Source organism: Engystomops pustulosus, chromosome 2, assembly GCF_040894005.1.
Source record: "Engystomops pustulosus chromosome 2, aEngPut4.maternal, whole genome shotgun sequence".
Taxonomy (NCBI): Eukaryota; Metazoa; Chordata; class Amphibia; order Anura; family Leptodactylidae; genus Engystomops; species Engystomops pustulosus.
The window spans coordinates 134036075-134055104 of record NC_092412.1 but is presented as its reverse complement, the minus strand read 5'-3'; the positions used below and the strand labels follow the sequence as shown (position 1 = coordinate 134055104).

Sequence of the window (19030 nt, the reverse complement as noted above, 5' to 3'; positions counted from 1 at the left end):
TAGCATTAGGGTGATGTCACACATGGCGTTTTTGGTCCGTTTTTAAACATCCGTTTTCAGTCTTTTATGGCAGTTTCCCATGCGTTTGGCTGCTTACAAACTGTTTATCTATTAAGAAAATTGGGGAAAAAAGGACCAAAAACTATCCAAAAACGCCATATGTGGCATCACCCTTATCATCAGTAGCAGGTGGTTGAAAAGCCTAAATTTCACATGGGGAAAATAAATAACACATGCTGTGGATAAGGAATCCAAATTCATTGCAGATTGTGTGACTTACCAGGGACACACTGACCATTACAGGGGACAGACAGCTCACAAATTTGAACAGTGAATGCAAAAAAAAATGGATCAAGATCAACAAGAGATCTGTGATTTGCAGGCAGGAAAAAAATGTTAATGTGCACATCACCTAAGGCTAAATGCACACAACAGTTTTCATTGTACACAAATAACTTCCATTATACACGGTAACGTTGCGGTGAGAACACCATGTCTCGCTGCACCAACGTTGAGCTTTGTGGGTGCATCATAAAAATTATTCATATTCCTGTCTAGATTTGTGATGTGGCTGTTCAGCCCCTATGGAGCTGGAAGGGGTGCGTCCCTCATTCAATTTCCAACAGGCCCTAAACTTCCTGTTTACACCTTCGTTCAGCCTTTTGCTATTAACGTATAAAACTAAACATGATAACAAAGAAGACACTCTGCGTTGGGATGGGCCTGATTCCAGCACTAATCTTTGCATCACTTTATGCCATTAATTTGCATACCAATTTAAAGTTGTTTTTTGGATGATACAATCGTGTTGGAAGAAACACTATCTAGAAGGTAAAAATCTGCTTAATAAGGTAGTGTTAATGGGGTCAATATCTGTAGACAGGTTCTCTTTAAATGGATTGGCTAGTAATACCAGTTTACAGGGGTAAGTACTATCCTCTAATAGGGTCACTTTGTCTTTGTGCGGGTCATTTGAGCCACTGGCAGCCGCTTTCAAGGCTTCATGTGGTGTCCTGTATCTGGCAATGCTTCTGGTGGGTCAGCCATTACTGAAGGCACTCCTTCTTTTGGAACACTCCCATGTTATCTCTTATAGGGGTGTGCTAAGATGGTCCACACACTCCAACTAGTGTCATGGGAGATCTTTATTAGGTCATTGTACTTACTCTTGTAAACCTTGTAATGACTGGTCTCCTCTTTTAAGTTTGTTTCTTACTCTTCACACTGGCTTCCAGATTTATGGAATTTATTACAGATGAATCATATCCTATGTATTTTGCTTTTCTGGTAGATCGTATTGCGTTATAACTCACTTTTACTGATGCATTGTAACTCAAACTTCCAAAGAAGTAAAAACAAAGGGGTAACTTATAAACCAAAGCTTTAGAACCTTTGTGAGTATTTTGAGAAGCAATGCATAGCCTGTTATTGATTTTTTTTTTTTTTTTTTCTTGGTTACTTTAATGTGATGCTTTTGTATGTAACAGTCCTTCAGCATGTTGCTATTAATAAAATTGCCTTTTTCTGCAGAACATATCAAGCAGCCTTCCCCATGAAAGTTATGAATGATCCTCCCGTGTCTGGAATATGCTCTGAGCGCCAAGTGGTTTTGTACCCAATAGATTGGGTAGACCCTCTCCCGAGAACTATGGAAGATATAAAAATCTGTATAGTTAATGAGCGAGCAACTGGATGTAAACGTACAAGAGATGAAATTACACCAATAACCCCTTGCTCCAAGAGATCACGTCCTGCTGCCTTTAGTTGTAGTACACCATCATCTTCCTCTGCCAGTTTGTGGGCCACCCGAAACTCTGATTTTCCAGCCTGGAATTCACCTGGGCAAAATGATGATCAGAATGAATGGGATGATTCTTTGTTAGAGCCTTCTGATAATGAGGACGATTCTCCCTTGTACCTGACTAAGGATGAGATTGAGACCTTGCTGGATGAAGATGATGATGAATCTTGCTATGCTGCTGAGCCTTTAAAAAAGTATAATGAGATGACTACATGTGTGGTCACTTTTACACCTTCAGAGTCTGAAAATGAAGCTGAGAATGGTGGAGCTTCACCTTGCAAGACACTGGATAATATAGAAGCGGAGTGTGAGGGAGACATTAGCAACTATGCAGCAACGCCTCCCTCACCCTGCCAGTCAGCCATAGTACCTGCACAAAGGACTGTAGAAAATCAATCCAGTGTTAGCAATGCCAAATCTCCAGTGGAAATTCTGACTGCTAAAACTGAGATAAGCAGTGGCCAGCCTATACCATTGTCTGAAATAAAGCAAGAATCTGCTACTCTGCCTCCCAGTCCAAGCACTACAAACCATGTGCCCCATCTAGCCTTCTCATTGTCTGGGATTGATGCTGCGGTGGATTGGACTGAGGACCCAGATCTTGCTTTTGATTGTGACATTGACAATCTATTGGCAATAAGTCCTGGGCTTACCTTTTCAGCAGAAGAAGACAATGATGTAGAATTGGCTGCCATCCCAACTAGAGGTAACAGTCCTGTAGTATCAAACTCTACATTACCTCCAAGGGAATTACAATCTGATGAAGTTTTAACAGTCGATGCTACATGCTCCCGTTCTTTGGCTGCAGATCAGAATTTCTCTCCACTACTTTCCACTAATACAGCAAGCTTGTCCAACGTTCATCATCTTCATCCAGATGGACCAAAACCTATCAAAGAACCTCTTCCCACATCATCAACTATTGCTCCTACAGAACCATCACCAAATACCACATCACCTCAAACTGAAAAACCATCTGAGGCTGAGGAAAGTAAAGAGATCCTGAATCCGAAGTCTACCTCAAGTCCAGCAGATTCAGCTCAGAGCGCTGCACCAAGAGCAAGTGACAATCAGTCTAAGGTAACCTCCACAATGTAAAGTTTATATGGATACACCTAAATAAAATGGGAAAGGTTGGTGATATCAACTTCCTGTGGCATATTAAAATATGGGAGGGGGGAATCTTTTCAAGATAGTTGCTGACTATGGTGGCCTTTTTGAATTCGGGGATTTTGGGTCTATTTATTTTTCGAATGGGAGGAGGGTCATGTAACACATCAACTTATTAAGAATTTCACAAGAAAAACAATGCTTAGTTTTAACATAACTTTATTCTTTAATGAGTTATTTACAAGTTTATGACCACTTATAAAATCTGTTCTAAGTGCTGCCCTTTGTGTTGTATTGTCAATGCGACACACAGTCTTGACACACTGATGGCAACACCGCAGAAGAATTGCTAGCACAGGCTTCCTGTGTCCGTTACTTCAGATTCTGCACATGTTGTATATTCACAGCATAGACAATTGCCTTCAGATGACCCCAAAGGTCCGATCATTCCTACATGTACAGTTCCTGGAAAGTGGATTCGTAGTCATAGGCCAGTTGAGTGGCCACCAATGTCTCCCGATCTGACCCACTTAGACTTTAACCGGTTAAGGACCGGGCCCTTTCCTGTTTTTTCATGTCCATTTTTCACTCCCCACCTTCAAAAATCTATAACTTTTTTATTTTTACACGTAAAGAGCTGTGTGACGGCTTATTTTCTGCGTAACAAATTGCACTTCATAATGATGGTATTAAATATTCCATGCCATGTACTCGGAAGCGGGAAAAAAATTCCAAATGCAATGAAAATGGTGAAAAAACGCATTTGCGCCATTTTCTTGTGGGCTTGGATATTACGTCTTTCACTGAGCACCCCAAATGACATGTCTACTTTATTCTTTGGGTCGGTACGATTAAGGGGATACCAAATTTGTATAGGTTTTATAATGTTTTCATACATTTACAAAAATTAAAACCTCCTGTACAAAAATAATTTTTTTGATTTTGCCAACTTCTGGCGCTAATAACTTTTTCATACTTTGGTGTACGGAGCTGTGCGTGGTGTCATTTTTTGCGAAATTTGATAATATTTTCAATGATATCATTTTTAGGACTGTACGACCTTTTGATCACTTTTTATAGATTTTTTTAGATTTTTCAAAATGGCAAAAAAGGGCCATTTTCGACTTTGGGCGCTATTTTCGGTTACGGGGTTAAACGCATTGAAAAACCGTTATCATATTTTGATCGGGCATTTTCGGACGCGTCGATACCTGATGTGTTTATGATTTTTACTGTTTATTTATATTTATGTCAGTTCTAGGGAAAGGGGGGTGATTTGAAATTTTAGGTTTTTTTATTATAATTTTTTTTTTTTTTTTTTTATTTTTATTTATACTATTTTTCAGACTCCCTAGGGTACTTTAACCCTAGGTTGTCTGATCGATCCTATCATATACTGCCATACTACAGTATGGCAGTATATGGGGATTTTCTTCCTCATTCATTACAATGTGCTATCAGCACATTGTAATGAAGGGGTAAAAACGAAATAGCCTCGGGTCTTCGGAAGACCCGAGGCTACCATGGAGACGGATCGCCGCCCCCCGATGACGTCACGGGGAGCGGCGATCCCAGGTAAGATGGCGGCGCCCATGCGCCGCTATCTGTTTGAGGCTGCCGGCAGCTTTGCCGGCAGTCCACGCTGTAAAAACACCCGCGATCGGTGCTAGCACCGATCGCGGATGTTACCGGTAAGCCTTTGCTGCAATATGCAGCAAAGACTTACCGGCTATGGAGAGGGCTCAGCCCGTGAGCCCTCTCCATGCGACGCGACCGCCGCCGTGAATACACGGCGGGCGGTCGCGAACCGGTTAACCCCTAGGCGCACCTGGACGTTATAGTACGTCCCCGGGGCTAGATGCTTAGCGCACGGGGACGTTCTATAACGTCCTGCTTCTGGCACCGGCTCACGAACGGAGCCGGTACCAGAAGCAGCGGCTGTCAGCTGTCTAGTACAGCTGACAGCCTGCGCTAACACCCGCGATCGGAGCCGGCTCCGATCGCGGGTGTTAACCCCTTACACGCCGCGGTCAAACATGACCGCGGCGTGTAACGGTGTTAGCGCTGTGGATCGGATCCCCCGTGCCGCTTACCGGGGGATCCGATCCTCTTCCGGGCAGCTCCGAGGACTGGCATGTGCCCCGGAGCTGCCCGGTCTCCATGGCAGCCAGACCCCTTCCGGGTCTGGCTGTAAACTGTCTGAGCATGCGCAAGCTTGCTCAGACAGTTTACACTGCTCTACAATAAAATAGTATTGTAGAGCAGTGTATTGAACTTAAACCAGTGATCAGAGCATCACTGGTTTAAGTTCAAGTATGTATAAGTAAAAATATGCAAAAACAGTTAACACTACACATTATAATAAATAAAAAATTAATACATAAAAATATAAGCCCCTAAAATGTCACTTTCCCATAAAAAAACTTAATAAAGTATAAAAAACATAAAAACACAAAAAAAAACCGCATATTTGGTATTGCCGCGTCCGTAACAATCTGCATAATAAAACAGAATCGTTACTGGACCCGCACGGTAAACGCCGGAGGGAAAAAAACGCAAAAAACATTCCGAAAAAAGATAATTTTTAATTAATACCCTATAAAAAATGCTCTACAAAGTGATTTAAAAAATGTTATGCACTCCAAAATAAGCCCACTAAAAAGAACAACTGTTCTCGCAAAAAATAAGCCCCTAACAAGATTTATCTGCCAAAAAATAAAAAAGTTATGCATATAAAAAGATGGTGATGCTAAAATGAATAAGATTTTCTCCAAATTAGTTTTTATTCAGTACAATTGAATAAAATACACAAAACCCCCACATATTTGGTATCCCTGCGTCCGTAACAATCTGCCTAATAAAACAGAATCGTTATTAGATCCGCAAAGTTAACCCCGTAAAAAACAACCTAAAAAAACTCTCTCTGCTAAAGATGATTTTTTATTAATGCCCTTTAAAAATGCTCTAAAAAAGTGATTTTAAAAAGTTACGCAATCTAAAATAAGACCACTAAAAAGAGCTATCATTCTTGCAAAAAATAAGCCCTTAAACAGATTTTTGAGGTGAAAAATAAAAAAGTTATGCATATGAAAGACGGTGATGCTAAAATTAACAACAATTTTGCCAAATTACTTTTTATACAGTAAAAATGGGAAAAAATAAAAAAATATATATAAATGAAGTATTTTCATAAACGTGGCGACCCAAAGAATAAAAATAATATACTATTTTCATGGTATGGTTAACGGCCAAAAAAAAAAAACACATAAAAATTTTCCTAAAAATTGATGATTTTCATTTCCTCCACCAACAAAGAGTTAATTAAATCTCACCAATTAGCTATAGATGCCCCAAAATTATGTATTAGAAAAGTGCATCTCATGTGGCAAAAGAAATAAGCCCCTATAGGTGCACAATAAAAAAAAGAAAAAAATTATAGCCTGTACAATGTGACATAGCAAATCTGATTTGAATGGCGCCTCCTTCTCTTCTATGCCCGGCCGTGCGCCCATACAGCAGGTTACCAGCACATATGGGGTATCTGTGTACTCGGGAGAAATTGCGTATCAAACTTTGTGGAGCCTTTTTTCATTTTATCCATTAGAAATGTAAAATTTTCCACCCAAAATGAGTGTATTGTGAAAAAATATTACAATTTGCAGACTCCACCTCCATTTTGTTTTAACCCCTATAAAACACGTAAAGGGTTAACAAACTTCTTAAAAGTGGTTTTTCATATGTTGAGGGGTGTAGTTTCCACAATGGGGTAATTTACGAGTCTCGCTATTATTTAGGCCTCTCAGTGTCAATTAGAAGTTGAGCAGGTCCATCTAAATACAGGTTTTGGCGATTTTACAAAAAATGTGAAAAATGGCACCCAAATTCTGAGCCTCATAACATTCTAGTAAAATATGTGGAATCTTAAAAAACCATGCCAACATAAAGCAGACATTTGGGAAATGTAAGTTATGAATTTATTTGGGTGCTATGACTTTCTGAATCAAAAGTAGAGAATTTAGAACGTTGAAAATAAAGAATTTTTCAAAATTTTTGCCAAATTTTGTTTTTTTTCATAACTAAACGCAAAAGATTTCATCCAAATTTTTAAACTAATTTGAAGTACAATGTGTCACGAGAAAACAATCTCAATATCCCCTGGATATCTCACAGCGTTCCCACGCTATAACCACTTATAGTGACACAGGCCAGATTTGAAAAATGGGGCTGCGTCCTTTAGGCCAAAAGATGCTGTGTCCCGTAGGGGTTAATCTTTGGGGTCATCTGAAGGCAATTGTCTATGCTGTGAAGATACAAGATGTGCAGCATCTGAAAGAACGGATACTGGAAGCCTGTGCTAGCAGAAGAAATTCTATCAGTGTGTCAAGAATGGGAGAAGAGGGTTGCAATGAGCATTGGTCAAGCAGTTACAGAGTAGTGTGATGAATTGATGGTACAAAGCGTCGAACATTGAAGAGCTTGTCCAGGCATCATTTAGAGAACAAAAAACATCATTATCATAAGGTTAAATAATTCAATCAGGCAACACACATTTGATCTTGACTAAGGCTATATGTCAAAACACGTAGATGGCTCTTGTTGTGATGTCTGAGCTAATGACGTGTTATGTCAGTTTTTAAGCCCTTATTTGGTTTTTTTCATTTCCATTTTTCACTCCCCACCTTCAAAAATCTAACTTTTTAAAAAAAAATTTAAACGTAGAGAGCTCTGTGATGGCTTGTTTTCTGCATAACAAATTGCACTTCATAGTGATGGTATTTAATTTTCCATGTCGTGTACTGGGAAGCGTGAAAAAAAATTCCAAATGCGGTGAAAATGGTGAAAAAAAAACACATTTGCGATGTTTTCTTTTGGGCTTAGATTTTATGGCTTTCACTGTGCGCGCCAAACGACATGTCTACTTTATTCTTTGGGTTGGTGTGATCACAGGGATAACAAATTTGTATAAGTTTTGTGTTTTCAGGCATTTAGAAAAACTAAAACCTCCTGTACAAATTTTTTTTTCTCTTTTTTGCCATCTTCTGGTGCTAATAACTTTTTCACACTTTGGTATGCAGCAAAGACTTACCGGCTATGGAGAGGTCTCAGCCCGTGAGCACCCGACCCGTGACGTACTATTACGGTGCGTGTCAGTAAGGGGTTAAAGAATAAAGGATGGATTCAAGACACTAGAGCGCCGGATATTTGCAACACACATGGATGATTGTTATTGACTAAGAGTTGCACTGTACAGCACCTTATGCATATTGTTAAGCCTATGTCTGTTCAATCCCAGGGGATCTTTCACACTGGAGTTTTTCACATCTGGGGTTTAGTGATTTTCAGATGCCTTACTGAGCCATTGTTTTCAATGGATGTTTTCACATTGGCTTTTTTGTATAAATCCTTTGTTTTTTACTGATGTGGATCCCGCTGATGAGGCTGGGAAATTAGGTGTTATGTTTTCTAACCAATGTTAAACCTTCAGCTTTATTTTGCTGGCGCAGATCAATAACAGAAACAGAGATAAAATGCAATGGACACTCCACACACGCGCTAGTTAACTCTAATTCGACCCTTTGAGCCTCTTCCCATTGATAAATGGTAACACCTTTTAAATAACTAATATCCTCAAGCCTTTAGACTGTAAATGACAAGATGACCACTCTCATGGGCGTTTGAAAATGGCTTGCTAGTAATTCTTTGACTACTTCCTCCATTTCCACACATGGGTTTTTTTACAAACAAATTTTCAATAGTTGGTGTATACATACATCTGTGACCATAAAGCTATTGTGGGCGTCCAACATCTTCTGATTGTAGGATACATAAATTTAAGTTCCACCACATCTTATGACACGTCTACCCACAAAGTTCATAATCAGTGCAGCTATTGTCACTTCGTAAAAGCTTCTCTTTGATTTATTTATACATGTTCTCATCCGTCTAGAGAGGTCCTATAAGCAACAACACTTACACTAAGCTTTCACTACTGATTACTACTATTCTTACATCCTAAGATATCATGGTGGCTTACGTGGAATAACATGGCTCCTCCTAACTTGTCATCTAGGCCCAAAATAGGCCGGTCATTTGCGAGTTAAAGGAAATTTTAAGACTCCTTGCAGTGTTGCTTAAATTTTTGTTTCATTTTAGACAAAATTGATTGCAAATGTGTTGGCCTTTAAAAGGAACTGAGGAGTAGCAATTGACCTAATAAACCGCTACTAAAATGTTTTCATACAAGTAATACCTTTCCGTGCATGTTCCTTTCATTGTTCAATTTTGGTGGCATTATGCAGAAAACTTTGAAGTGAGATGTAAACAGTTGTATACAGTAATGTAATGGGAGTGTTCAGCACGAAAGTCAAGCTCCATCAAAGCACCCCCTCTGATATAACTGACTCCCCTGCACCCAAGGTTATCATAACCTGGTCTCCTGAAATCTGGTGAATGACATCAGTCATATCAGAGGGGGTTTTATGAAGCAGGGAGGGCTTGACATCAGTGTTAAACTTTCTGTCTACGTAACTTTATACAACTAACTTCAAAATTAATGTTCTGCATGATGCCTCCACACTGGGTCACAAAAGAAGCGTGCGCTGGAAGATTTGAACCTGTCTGACAACATAATAGTACTAATTTATTTCTGCTGACCGGGTTCTATTTAACGCAGTGGGTACTTCATATAGGAAAATGATAAGAAAATATGGAATCAATAAACTCGGGTTATTGTCTTAACATAAATTCTAAGGAAGATGCTATCCTGGACTATGCAGTAGGCTATCTAATAGATCCCTGGCCGGTAATGAGCAGCCATATTTCCATTTTGGTAATATTTGCAGTAAAGCGTTTCCAAGCTTGGTAATGGTGACATTTTCTACAGAGACTAAACAGAGAATTTCTGAATATAACTGATCTCGTCACTTGGCCAAGTGCCCGTACCAGCAGCGCTGGTGAATCTAGTTTGCAGTATGTAGGAGGATTTGTTCAAGGCCAGAAATGATGTCAGTATTCATCTGCTTTAGTAATATGCATGGAGTATCAAATAATGCTATCTCTTTGGGTATAAGTGTGCATTCCAGTTGATAAAGATACTATCTCTTAAGCACAATTGTTAGGCTATAGACATATACACATATTTGTATGTCATATTGAGCAGCAATTCAGCTTTATTTCCTGTAATGGAAACAATTGAACTTCCATCGGTAGAGCACAATTTTCTATTTTCTGCAAAGACTCTCACAATAATCTGCATGGCTTTTACAGTCATCAGGTAGTCTATAACTTATTATGTTTTTTTTTTTTTTTTTTAAATACATGATCAAGGATTTCACCACCTTTTTTCCACTGTTGAAAATTCAACTTACTATATATTAAATGAAGTTTGTGAAAAAAAAAAAAAAAAAAAAACCCTTATCTTGTGGAATGTGTTTAGCCATTTGTACAGACAATACAACTGTACATGGAAAATGGGTAATTTAGGTTTACATTATCTTTTTAGTTCTCCGGTCATGGCCGATATCACATAAATGGATTACAATGGCACTTCTGAATTACCTGTACTGCAGCCACACATTCTGTCTGATGATGCACAATAACAGTACCATAGGTTCTGGTGGAGTCATTCCTCCAATCACAGTATGACCAAAAATAGATTAGAACCCTTGCACCTTTTGATGTTTTATTGGTTATACCATTTCCATATTACTATGAAGTCAGGTCCACATTTACTGCTGTAACTGCCAGTTCTCTTCTTGGAAGGCTTATTTTGTAGTGTCCATTAGCTGAATTGACACACATTTCCACAGATATTCAGCCATGAGTGGATTCGCAGGTATTGATTTTCAGGAACTGGCTTGTGATAAAGCCACTATTAAAGCCGATGAGCTCTTCAATATGATTTACATCATTTAGATTACATTTCTGTGTAATTGACTTTATACCTCTTTGCAGTAGAGAGGGATTGTTGAGCAGAAGTGTTAAGCTATGTTTTTATCTCTCAGATTGTGGCTACTCTAGGTTCAAATGCAGAAAGTTCTTCAAGCCAAACTAAAGAAAAGCCAAAGATTGCAGTTGTAGCTGTACACAGACCATCTTTCAGGTACATTTTCTGGTGTGATCAATGAAATGCATTACTTGAATGACTTATATTAAAGTGCAAAGGTAGCGAAGACTTAAATAGAAAATGTTTACTTTAAATCTGCTGTCATAAGTTGACTTAAAGCACAATGGTAGAATAGAATTAATCTTGAGTTATACAATTTATATAATATTGTGAGCTCTACCTTTCAATTTTACTTACTTTCTTTCTTTCATACATACATACATACATACATTGTATGTATGTGTGCTGTGCTGTAATTAAAAGGGTCATAAAACCATCATAAAACTACCATAGGATATTTCCCCACTTGAACAATTTTTTTAATTTAATATACCATATAAGCTGACCCAAGTATAACCATAAATACCTAATTTTGCCACAAAAACTGGGAAAATGTTTTGACTTTAGTAGAAGCCTAGAATGGGAAATGCAGCAACTACTCTTTAATAAAATGTCTAGCTGAAGAGTTCCCGTGAATGATAAAATGTCGAGCAGAGCACAGCAGTGTGGAAATAGTTACATCTATGCTCCTTGCCTGAATGCACACACTATGACGTGGTGTGTCGCCGCATGCTGAGGTCACGCTGCGTCGTAGTGCATGCACCAGCGGAGAGCATAGACATTCCTCTGCCAAGAAGCCAGAAGATGCGTGGAAAAGACAAGCCGCAATCAGAAGACTGTTGGAGGGTTTTTTAATACTCAAGTATAAGCTGAGTGGGTGCTGAAAATTTTTTCTTTTACTCTAGTTTATACGGTACATGAATGTTTTTTCTAGATTTCTATATTGAAATTCTAATCTAAACATACTCTAATCCCATTGTGGGATTATCATCCAGCATTCATTTGTTTTATAATTCATGAATATATAAATATATTTTATTTTTTTGTATATTTTGTTTTCTTTTATGCTTTGTTTAATGGCTTTATGAATATTTTGCGTCTTAGGGAAGTTCTATCAGAGTTTGAAATGGAGACAAATAAGGACATTTACCTTGATAAAGTCTTGATGCACATTGATGGTCAAAGAGACGGTAACTTAGAAGGTAATAAACTCATTACATGTATACAAATATTTTTTTTTATATGTAATGTACTTTTTACACAGACTGGACACTATTTAAAGGGAACCTGTCACTGCTGTTTGGCATATTATATTAGGCAACTGCATATTACGCTTATTTAAAATAAAGCTGGGTAAATAGAATAGTAGACAGTAATAAGTGGAGTGACCAAGTAAAGTACATTTCTCAACACTTTTTGTGGGGTTGCATTATTGTATGTAGGTTGGTAAGGTCTGTTTGCCAGGCTGCATTTTAGTCCCAGTGTTCACACACTGCACTTGAACTGCATTTAGAGACACAATTCACCCTGCAGTGTGCAGGAGCTTCTTGTGATCAAATATGTGATGACACACGGGCGATGACATGAAAGCAGAAGGGTTTATAGTGTATTAGAAATTTGTCTGAATCTGCCAGCCAGCCTATTGGATTCATCCATTAACTTTTTACCGCAGCTTCGGCAGTGATTCAGCTGTTGAAACTGCAACTAAATAAGAAAGGACACTTTTTTTATTTTTTTTCTGAGAGCAGAAAGAAATGATGACTGTCTCTACCTCCTATTGAAATAAGTGGCCCCATAAGATTACCATAATGTATAATTATTGTACAAGCTAGTAACCCTTTCCTAACATCAGATATTCAGGGTCTCCGAGAGGTGTGCAGCTAGTTACAGAATTTTGTGTGTGTGTGCGCAGGCACTGAACACCCTCCTTCCTCCACCCTTGTGTGTGCCAAACCTTACACATGAGAGAAGCAGGAAACTGGGAGGAATCAGGATGAATGGGAAGCAGTCTGACACTTTCATTGAGAAATAATCACTCAGTAGCAAAGTGGACATATCTCTGTCCTTCCATGAATGTCCCCACCTGTCCTGAGTGCTTCTGGAGCCAATGTCAGTCTGTAGAATCCTGATTTGTCTGTGTGAATTAATGGGGTATTCCCACAAAGACAAGTTTCTTATATGTACTCAGGATCACAAAATAACACATTCTCTGATTCCCTTTTGTTATCAAAAATGCAGATTTTTACAGATCTTAGTCGAACCTGTCTCTATCAGTCCTGCTGTACACAACTTCAGTTGCCCCTGGACACAACCCTGTAACTTCTGACTTCAGGATCGTGTGGCCACCATCTTGGATTCCTGTGCGGTGGCCTGCAGCTGAGATTTCTCTCTTATCTGAGCCTGTAGCCCCATCCCCTGCAGTCCTAGCACAGAGCTTACACTGATCACTTCCTGCCAGCACAGAGGAGCTGCAAACTCCAAGGAGATAAGTGATCGGGGGGAAGGGGAAGGCAGGCACACATCTGTGAGAACAGAGATGTAGCAGAGCTGGCAGTGTAAAAGTCTGTCAGCCATTAAGCAATAGGCATCTCCTGCATCTCTGATCTGACTCGGCTCTTTCTATGTGTCAGTGTATTAGTACAATGTTCAGAAGCCAGATGAAAGTGTATATACACCTTGTCCCCTGATAATGTAACCACATTGTCACCCCACAGAACTGTCTGCTTAGTGTCACTGCCCACACCCTGGGATTTTGCACTAAGCAGCCTAGGGAGTGATAGGAGCTAAAACAGCAGTAGCACTGAGCAACATTGTAAAGTAAGGGGTTAAAATGATCCACCCATAGAGATCCATATTCCAATCCTGTACAGTGTGTAGATGAGAGCTCATGCAGCCTCAGATTACTAATGCATCTTTATCTCTAATTTTAGGCACTCGATGCCTTGTTTTGAATGCTATGAGTTTAGGGATTGGACACATGCTGCCATCCACAGTGGCTCTTTCACATTTACATAATCTTTCCATGAATCATGGACTGTGCAGGATCCTGTTACAAAGACTGTCTGTCCGCAGCCGTGTGAATCGGCCCTAATAAAGATATATGTATCTAGATCAGGTGACTACTCAACTGCTGACCCTGTACTGAGGATGCATTCACACTTTGTGGTTTAAACTACCTTACAACAGTGTTAAATAACCTAAATAATTTTAGACAAAAAGAAAAAAGGCAGCAATCCAGTAAAAAGTGAGAGTGCTCTTTATTTCATATCCCAATGCAGCGATACAACCTGTATTGGCAAATAAATAATTTTAGGTTATTTGGTGCTGATGTATTTGAATAGGTGATACTTGGCCCAGAAATCTTGAGAAACTATGTCCAGTTTTATAAATATATCTGAGTTGCAAGTGTACAGTATTGTAACTGGGTTGTCCAGCCTGATAATTGATAGATTTAGGACTGCATGTCCGATTCAGTTCCATGGCATACAGACCTAAGGTGTCATTTGTCGCAGAACGTGTCTTTGTACATTCCCCAAAAAGGTAGAAATTAAAATCTTTTGATCACTTTTTACTCCAATGCTTATGAGTGGCGGACGGCATTAGTTACATGGTTCACTGCCGCGGATATTTTAGATTTTTTTAGATCTTGCCTAACGAGCTGTATATCAGTTTTTATATTAGTTTTATCATTTTTAAAATGCTGCAAGCCCGACCCTGTGCCGTATTAGTTTGCTATGTGTCAGGAAAGAGTGAAAAATAAGAATCTCCTCATTCAGATCGCGTCAGGCCAGCAGTTCTGTGATCTACAAAACTGGACCTACAGGCAGGTAAAGACAAATTGAGAAAATGTAAGCTGCAGGTAGATTGGGTTCCTGCTTATTTCTTTAGCTTCCTGTTGGTCCAGTACTTTAGCTCAAAAGTCTGATGCACTCTTAAAGATGAGATTAATATGACACAAAAGCATGCCTCTGGGTACTACAGAACCAACGATATATGCATCTAAAGACACTCCCCCTGCTGCCTCTAAACTTGATCTCGTACGTACTCTACCTGAGGGGGCTAGTACTTTAATGGAGAAAAATCTGGTGATTGCTTTAAAGAAAAGAAAATAGAGAGAAGGGGCAGCAATCCACAGTAATTCCTCCTAGGGGTTGGTGCTTGCAGCTGGAAGTTCAGGCGTTCAAAACTTCATATATGGCATAATGGTAGGAGAGAGCCACAGTACCGAAGAATAAAATGCAAAGAAGTCTTTATAGGTACATCATAAAAGGCATAAAAGAGCAACGTTTCGATTCTAATGCGAATGCTTCTAATGCTTGAAAAAGATTTGCATTCGAATCGAAACATTGCTCTTTTATGCCTGGATGATGTACCAATAAAGACTTCTTCGCATTTTTAATGTGGCTTTCTCCTTCCAATATGCTTTAAAGAAAATCTACCCTTAAAATGAAGCATGGCTACTTACCAGGGACACTTGCTCATAGATCCAGTCACTGTGATATGGTTATCTTCTTATATTTGTTATCCATGGTCTCCTACCTTCTAAGCTAATGAGCCTTAAGGGCTCTGGGGGAGTTACTAGAGCCCCTCAGTGATGCAGATTCACAGGTTAAGCAGAACATGTCTTGCCCAACCCCTTCTCTCTCCCTCTGCCTGTATAATCTAGCAGCAGCTGGTCTGCTCTGCTCATTGTCTCAGCCTGTGGGGCTCTGAAATACCCTGGAAGAACCCTTAAGAATCATTAGCATAATTATAAAAGTTGATGTATAGAAGGAAAAAGGACATGGATAACAATTGTAAAAAAGATTACAACATTCACAGTGCCTGGATCTATGAGTAAGTGTCCCTGGTTTATTAATATTCATTTTGATGGTAGATTTCCTTTTAAAATGGAGAAACCTTCAGTGTCTAACACACACAGCAGTGTGGTGTCCATTTAGAACAGGAAGTATACACATTTGGACCTACAAATTTGGCAGGGATTTAAATTGGAGCTGCTTTCCATAAACAAAAATGGAGTTTGTCTCAATTAATTTTTCCAACTGTTTATATGATGTCTAATTTCAGGTTAACTGACTTTCTCTACATCTGTTGTATAGATCCTCATTATGAGCTGGCCTCATTACTGAACCATATCAGCCGGGAGAATAAGAACTGGCAGCACCCATCAGATTATACCAAAAGGTATGAGGGCAAAGCCTACAATGCATGCCAACACCTACTCTTATCTAACCGCGGTTTAAAACACTAACAAAAATAAGCTCCGGCTTTTTCCGGTGTTTTCTTCTGAAACCTGCCACTTCAAGTGGTAGGTTTCCTTTAAAAAGGATTAGTAAAACCTGGATAAGGGAGCTCTGTTGCATACACCTCTTCTTTAGAATAATCATATTCTACCATGTGGAGCATTATCAATGACGTTTTCAAGGTGCTAATGTCTTACAAAGTGAGCTTCCTTTCATCGTACCTTAATTGTCACGGTCACAATAGATTATCATATGTAAGAGGTAAAATGCGCAGGATCAGATTTCTTATCCTGAGTAAACTGACAAAGAACAATTACAATTTGACTTTGACTTGGTTGTCTATGTTCAATTCCATTTTTATTTTATTTGAATTCAAGTGAGACTATGTATGTGGTTGCCTTTTTTTTTTTTTTTTTTTTTTGGTAGTGGTTTTTGTCCAATTTCCACGGTAGAGGATGACTGGAGTCCTTTTGCGCCAAAAAGAAAATCATGAATTTAGTTCAGTATTGTGAAAACGAATCTAGGCAAATAATGAACTTGGTGCAAGCAGGGATGTTTTTGCACTCTCCTATTTTTATTAGGCACATTGGAAAGTCACAAAACCGTATTTGTACCACAACTGCACCCAAACAATGCCACACATAGACAAATAACCCAATGATAACACACACCACCTCCCCCATTGTGTTCCTTCTCTCTAAGGAGATGAGTGTAAAAAAACACAAATGTTAAATAAGTCTTTCACAGTAATCAGTATTAACACCCAGACAACCGCTTTAAGTCCCAGTCATGTCGCCCACTTTATGCCCCCACTCTGAAAATGCGATACTCCAACACATTACCACCACCCTAAACCACACACGCGTCACTTCGATTTGCTGAATGGGAAAATGTTCATGTTTAGAAAAGCTTATTTCCCCATTGTATGCTCAATAATGCACAGATATGGATAGACTTCTGAAGTAAAAGCCCGATAAGTAATGGGAACAATGGTATTGTCTAGTTATTACCAGATCCACCAACTATGAATACATCAAACACAAAAGATGCTAGATTCGCAAGATGACCTTGGTGGACCTTTCAACAACAATTATGTAAACCTACCGATCAAGCAATAGGATATCCCACAAAAGAAGGCCAATATTGTTCGCATTTTGAAAAAATACATTGACTGCCTAATGTGTCTGAATTAGGAGAGACAACAATCCAACCTTGCAAACAAGGTTAACAGGTCTTGAGTTGTAGTGATATTTAGTACTTAGTTTTCCTGAAAGACTTTACAAACTCAAATTATCATTTAGCTGTCTAACATTAACAGGCACATGATGCATTGCTGGACCTTGTCTTCTTCTGCTGTCAAGCTGCTGGATTTCTGTCCTCAAATCCCTGCATCTCACTCGGCCCCTACTCTAGGTATCCTGGCTCTGATATGGACATTTCAGTGGCCCACCCTGTTAGCCCAGTATCTGAAGTACTAGTGTACCAGCCCATTGGTCGAATTCTTTATCTTTTAAGAATTTTTTTTTTTTTTATGACTTTATGTATCCAGGCATAATTACCTTATTTTAAGACCTGTCAAAAACAATGGTGTAGATAAATTCCCCCCCATTGAGTTGCCCTTGAGCATTTCTGTATACCAATCCGTACAACAGCAAAAGCATGACCACACCAAGATCATGCAACAACAAAAGAATTGGGGTGTTACAATGGCCCTGTCCGGACTTCTGTGCAATAGAAAAGTGTCTGAATGCACGTAGTATACATATATTTTGAAAATATTCTTTTCTGTGTTTGTGACGACGTTGCTTGGTATAATGTCTTTAGGAATCACCCTCGCATTGGAAAGAAGCCGACTAAGCGTTGCCCCTTAGGTCAATGGGTGACAAGAAATGGAGGTCCTAATGAACGTTTCAAGAACTTTCCAGCTACGTTCCAAAGAAGTCCAGTTCCCAATGTTCTACCATTCAGTGCTTCATGAATCAAGATAAATGTGAATGTACGTTTAGTTTTTTTGTTGTTGTTCTTTTCCTTTAAGAGTTTGATGTTTATCCACTGACTAGAAAAGATATCACCTGTTGTGTTCTGTAAATGACTATTGTATAAATTTTGGGTTGTTTTGACAGCCCTGTTGGGGTTTTTTTGTTTGTTTGTTTTTATTGAAATTTTCCAGAGATTTTATGACTGTTGTGAATATTTTTTGGTTAAGATACTGTTGTAATAAATTTACACTTTCTCAGTTGTGTCTTCATGGTAAATGAGCCAGCCGTTCCCCCAAATTGCTGTATATTTAGTTAATTTGTTGTTCTGGAGTATCTCATAATTGTTCTCTGATTGTCATCATGTATGAATCTGTTTCATCTCTCTTAATTGATTTTCCAATTTGTTCTTGCAAACCCATCTGTCCCTTTTCTGCTTGTGTCTCCATGATCCGGTATACATCTTTCCACCTTTTTGCTTTTCTATCTCCTGGGTTTGGCCCTAGCTCACGGATTATGTCGGTTTAGGAGAGATTTATGAATTGGAATTGAGTTTGCTGCAAATCATTCCCCCCTGCTTTCCCACCCACTTCATGCAGGATTAAAATCAAAACCAAGATTACTATGAATGTGCCGGAGAGAGTGGCAGAAAATACTGCAATAATATACAAAAGAGGATTCTTGCATGTTTGGTTCTCTGCACTTCTCATAGTGACACAAAAAGCTTTCTTGTACAGTATTGCCCCCTTGGGCGATTTGATCTAAGATGTTTTACAAAGAGGAATTATTCTGTTCTATTGTTGCTGCTGTAATTGCATGTATATGTAAACCTCAACACTAAATGCAATACTAAGACTTCATGTCTTTATCCATCTTTTTAGGTCAATATGTGATATTTAGGTGTGGGTGGAAAGACAGAAACTGTTTCTGGGGCATGAAATTTGTTTGAGTCCTT

The 19030-nt window shown here is 38.9% G+C and overlaps 1 protein-coding gene across 3 annotated transcripts in view; it reads left to right on the top strand.

Moving 5' to 3' along the window:
- S100PBP (S100P binding protein) overlaps nucleotides 1–18335 on the top strand; it is a 31235-nt gene extending 12900 nt beyond the window's left edge. For all 3 annotated transcript variants that reach the window (XM_072136557.1, XM_072136560.1, XM_072136559.1), the window contains exons 2-6: nucleotides 1531–2881; nucleotides 10915–11012; nucleotides 11961–12058; nucleotides 15956–16040; nucleotides 17924–18335. In XM_072136557.1, coding sequence (XP_071992658.1) covers nucleotides 1531–2881; nucleotides 10915–11012; nucleotides 11961–12058; nucleotides 15956–16040; nucleotides 17924–18077 — 1786 coding nt within the window. In that variant the 3' untranslated portion in view covers nucleotides 18078–18335. The remainder of the gene's footprint in view (nucleotides 1–1530; nucleotides 2882–10914; nucleotides 11013–11960; nucleotides 12059–15955; nucleotides 16041–17923) is intronic.
- The last annotated feature ends 695 nt before the right edge of the window (nucleotides 18336–19030 follow it).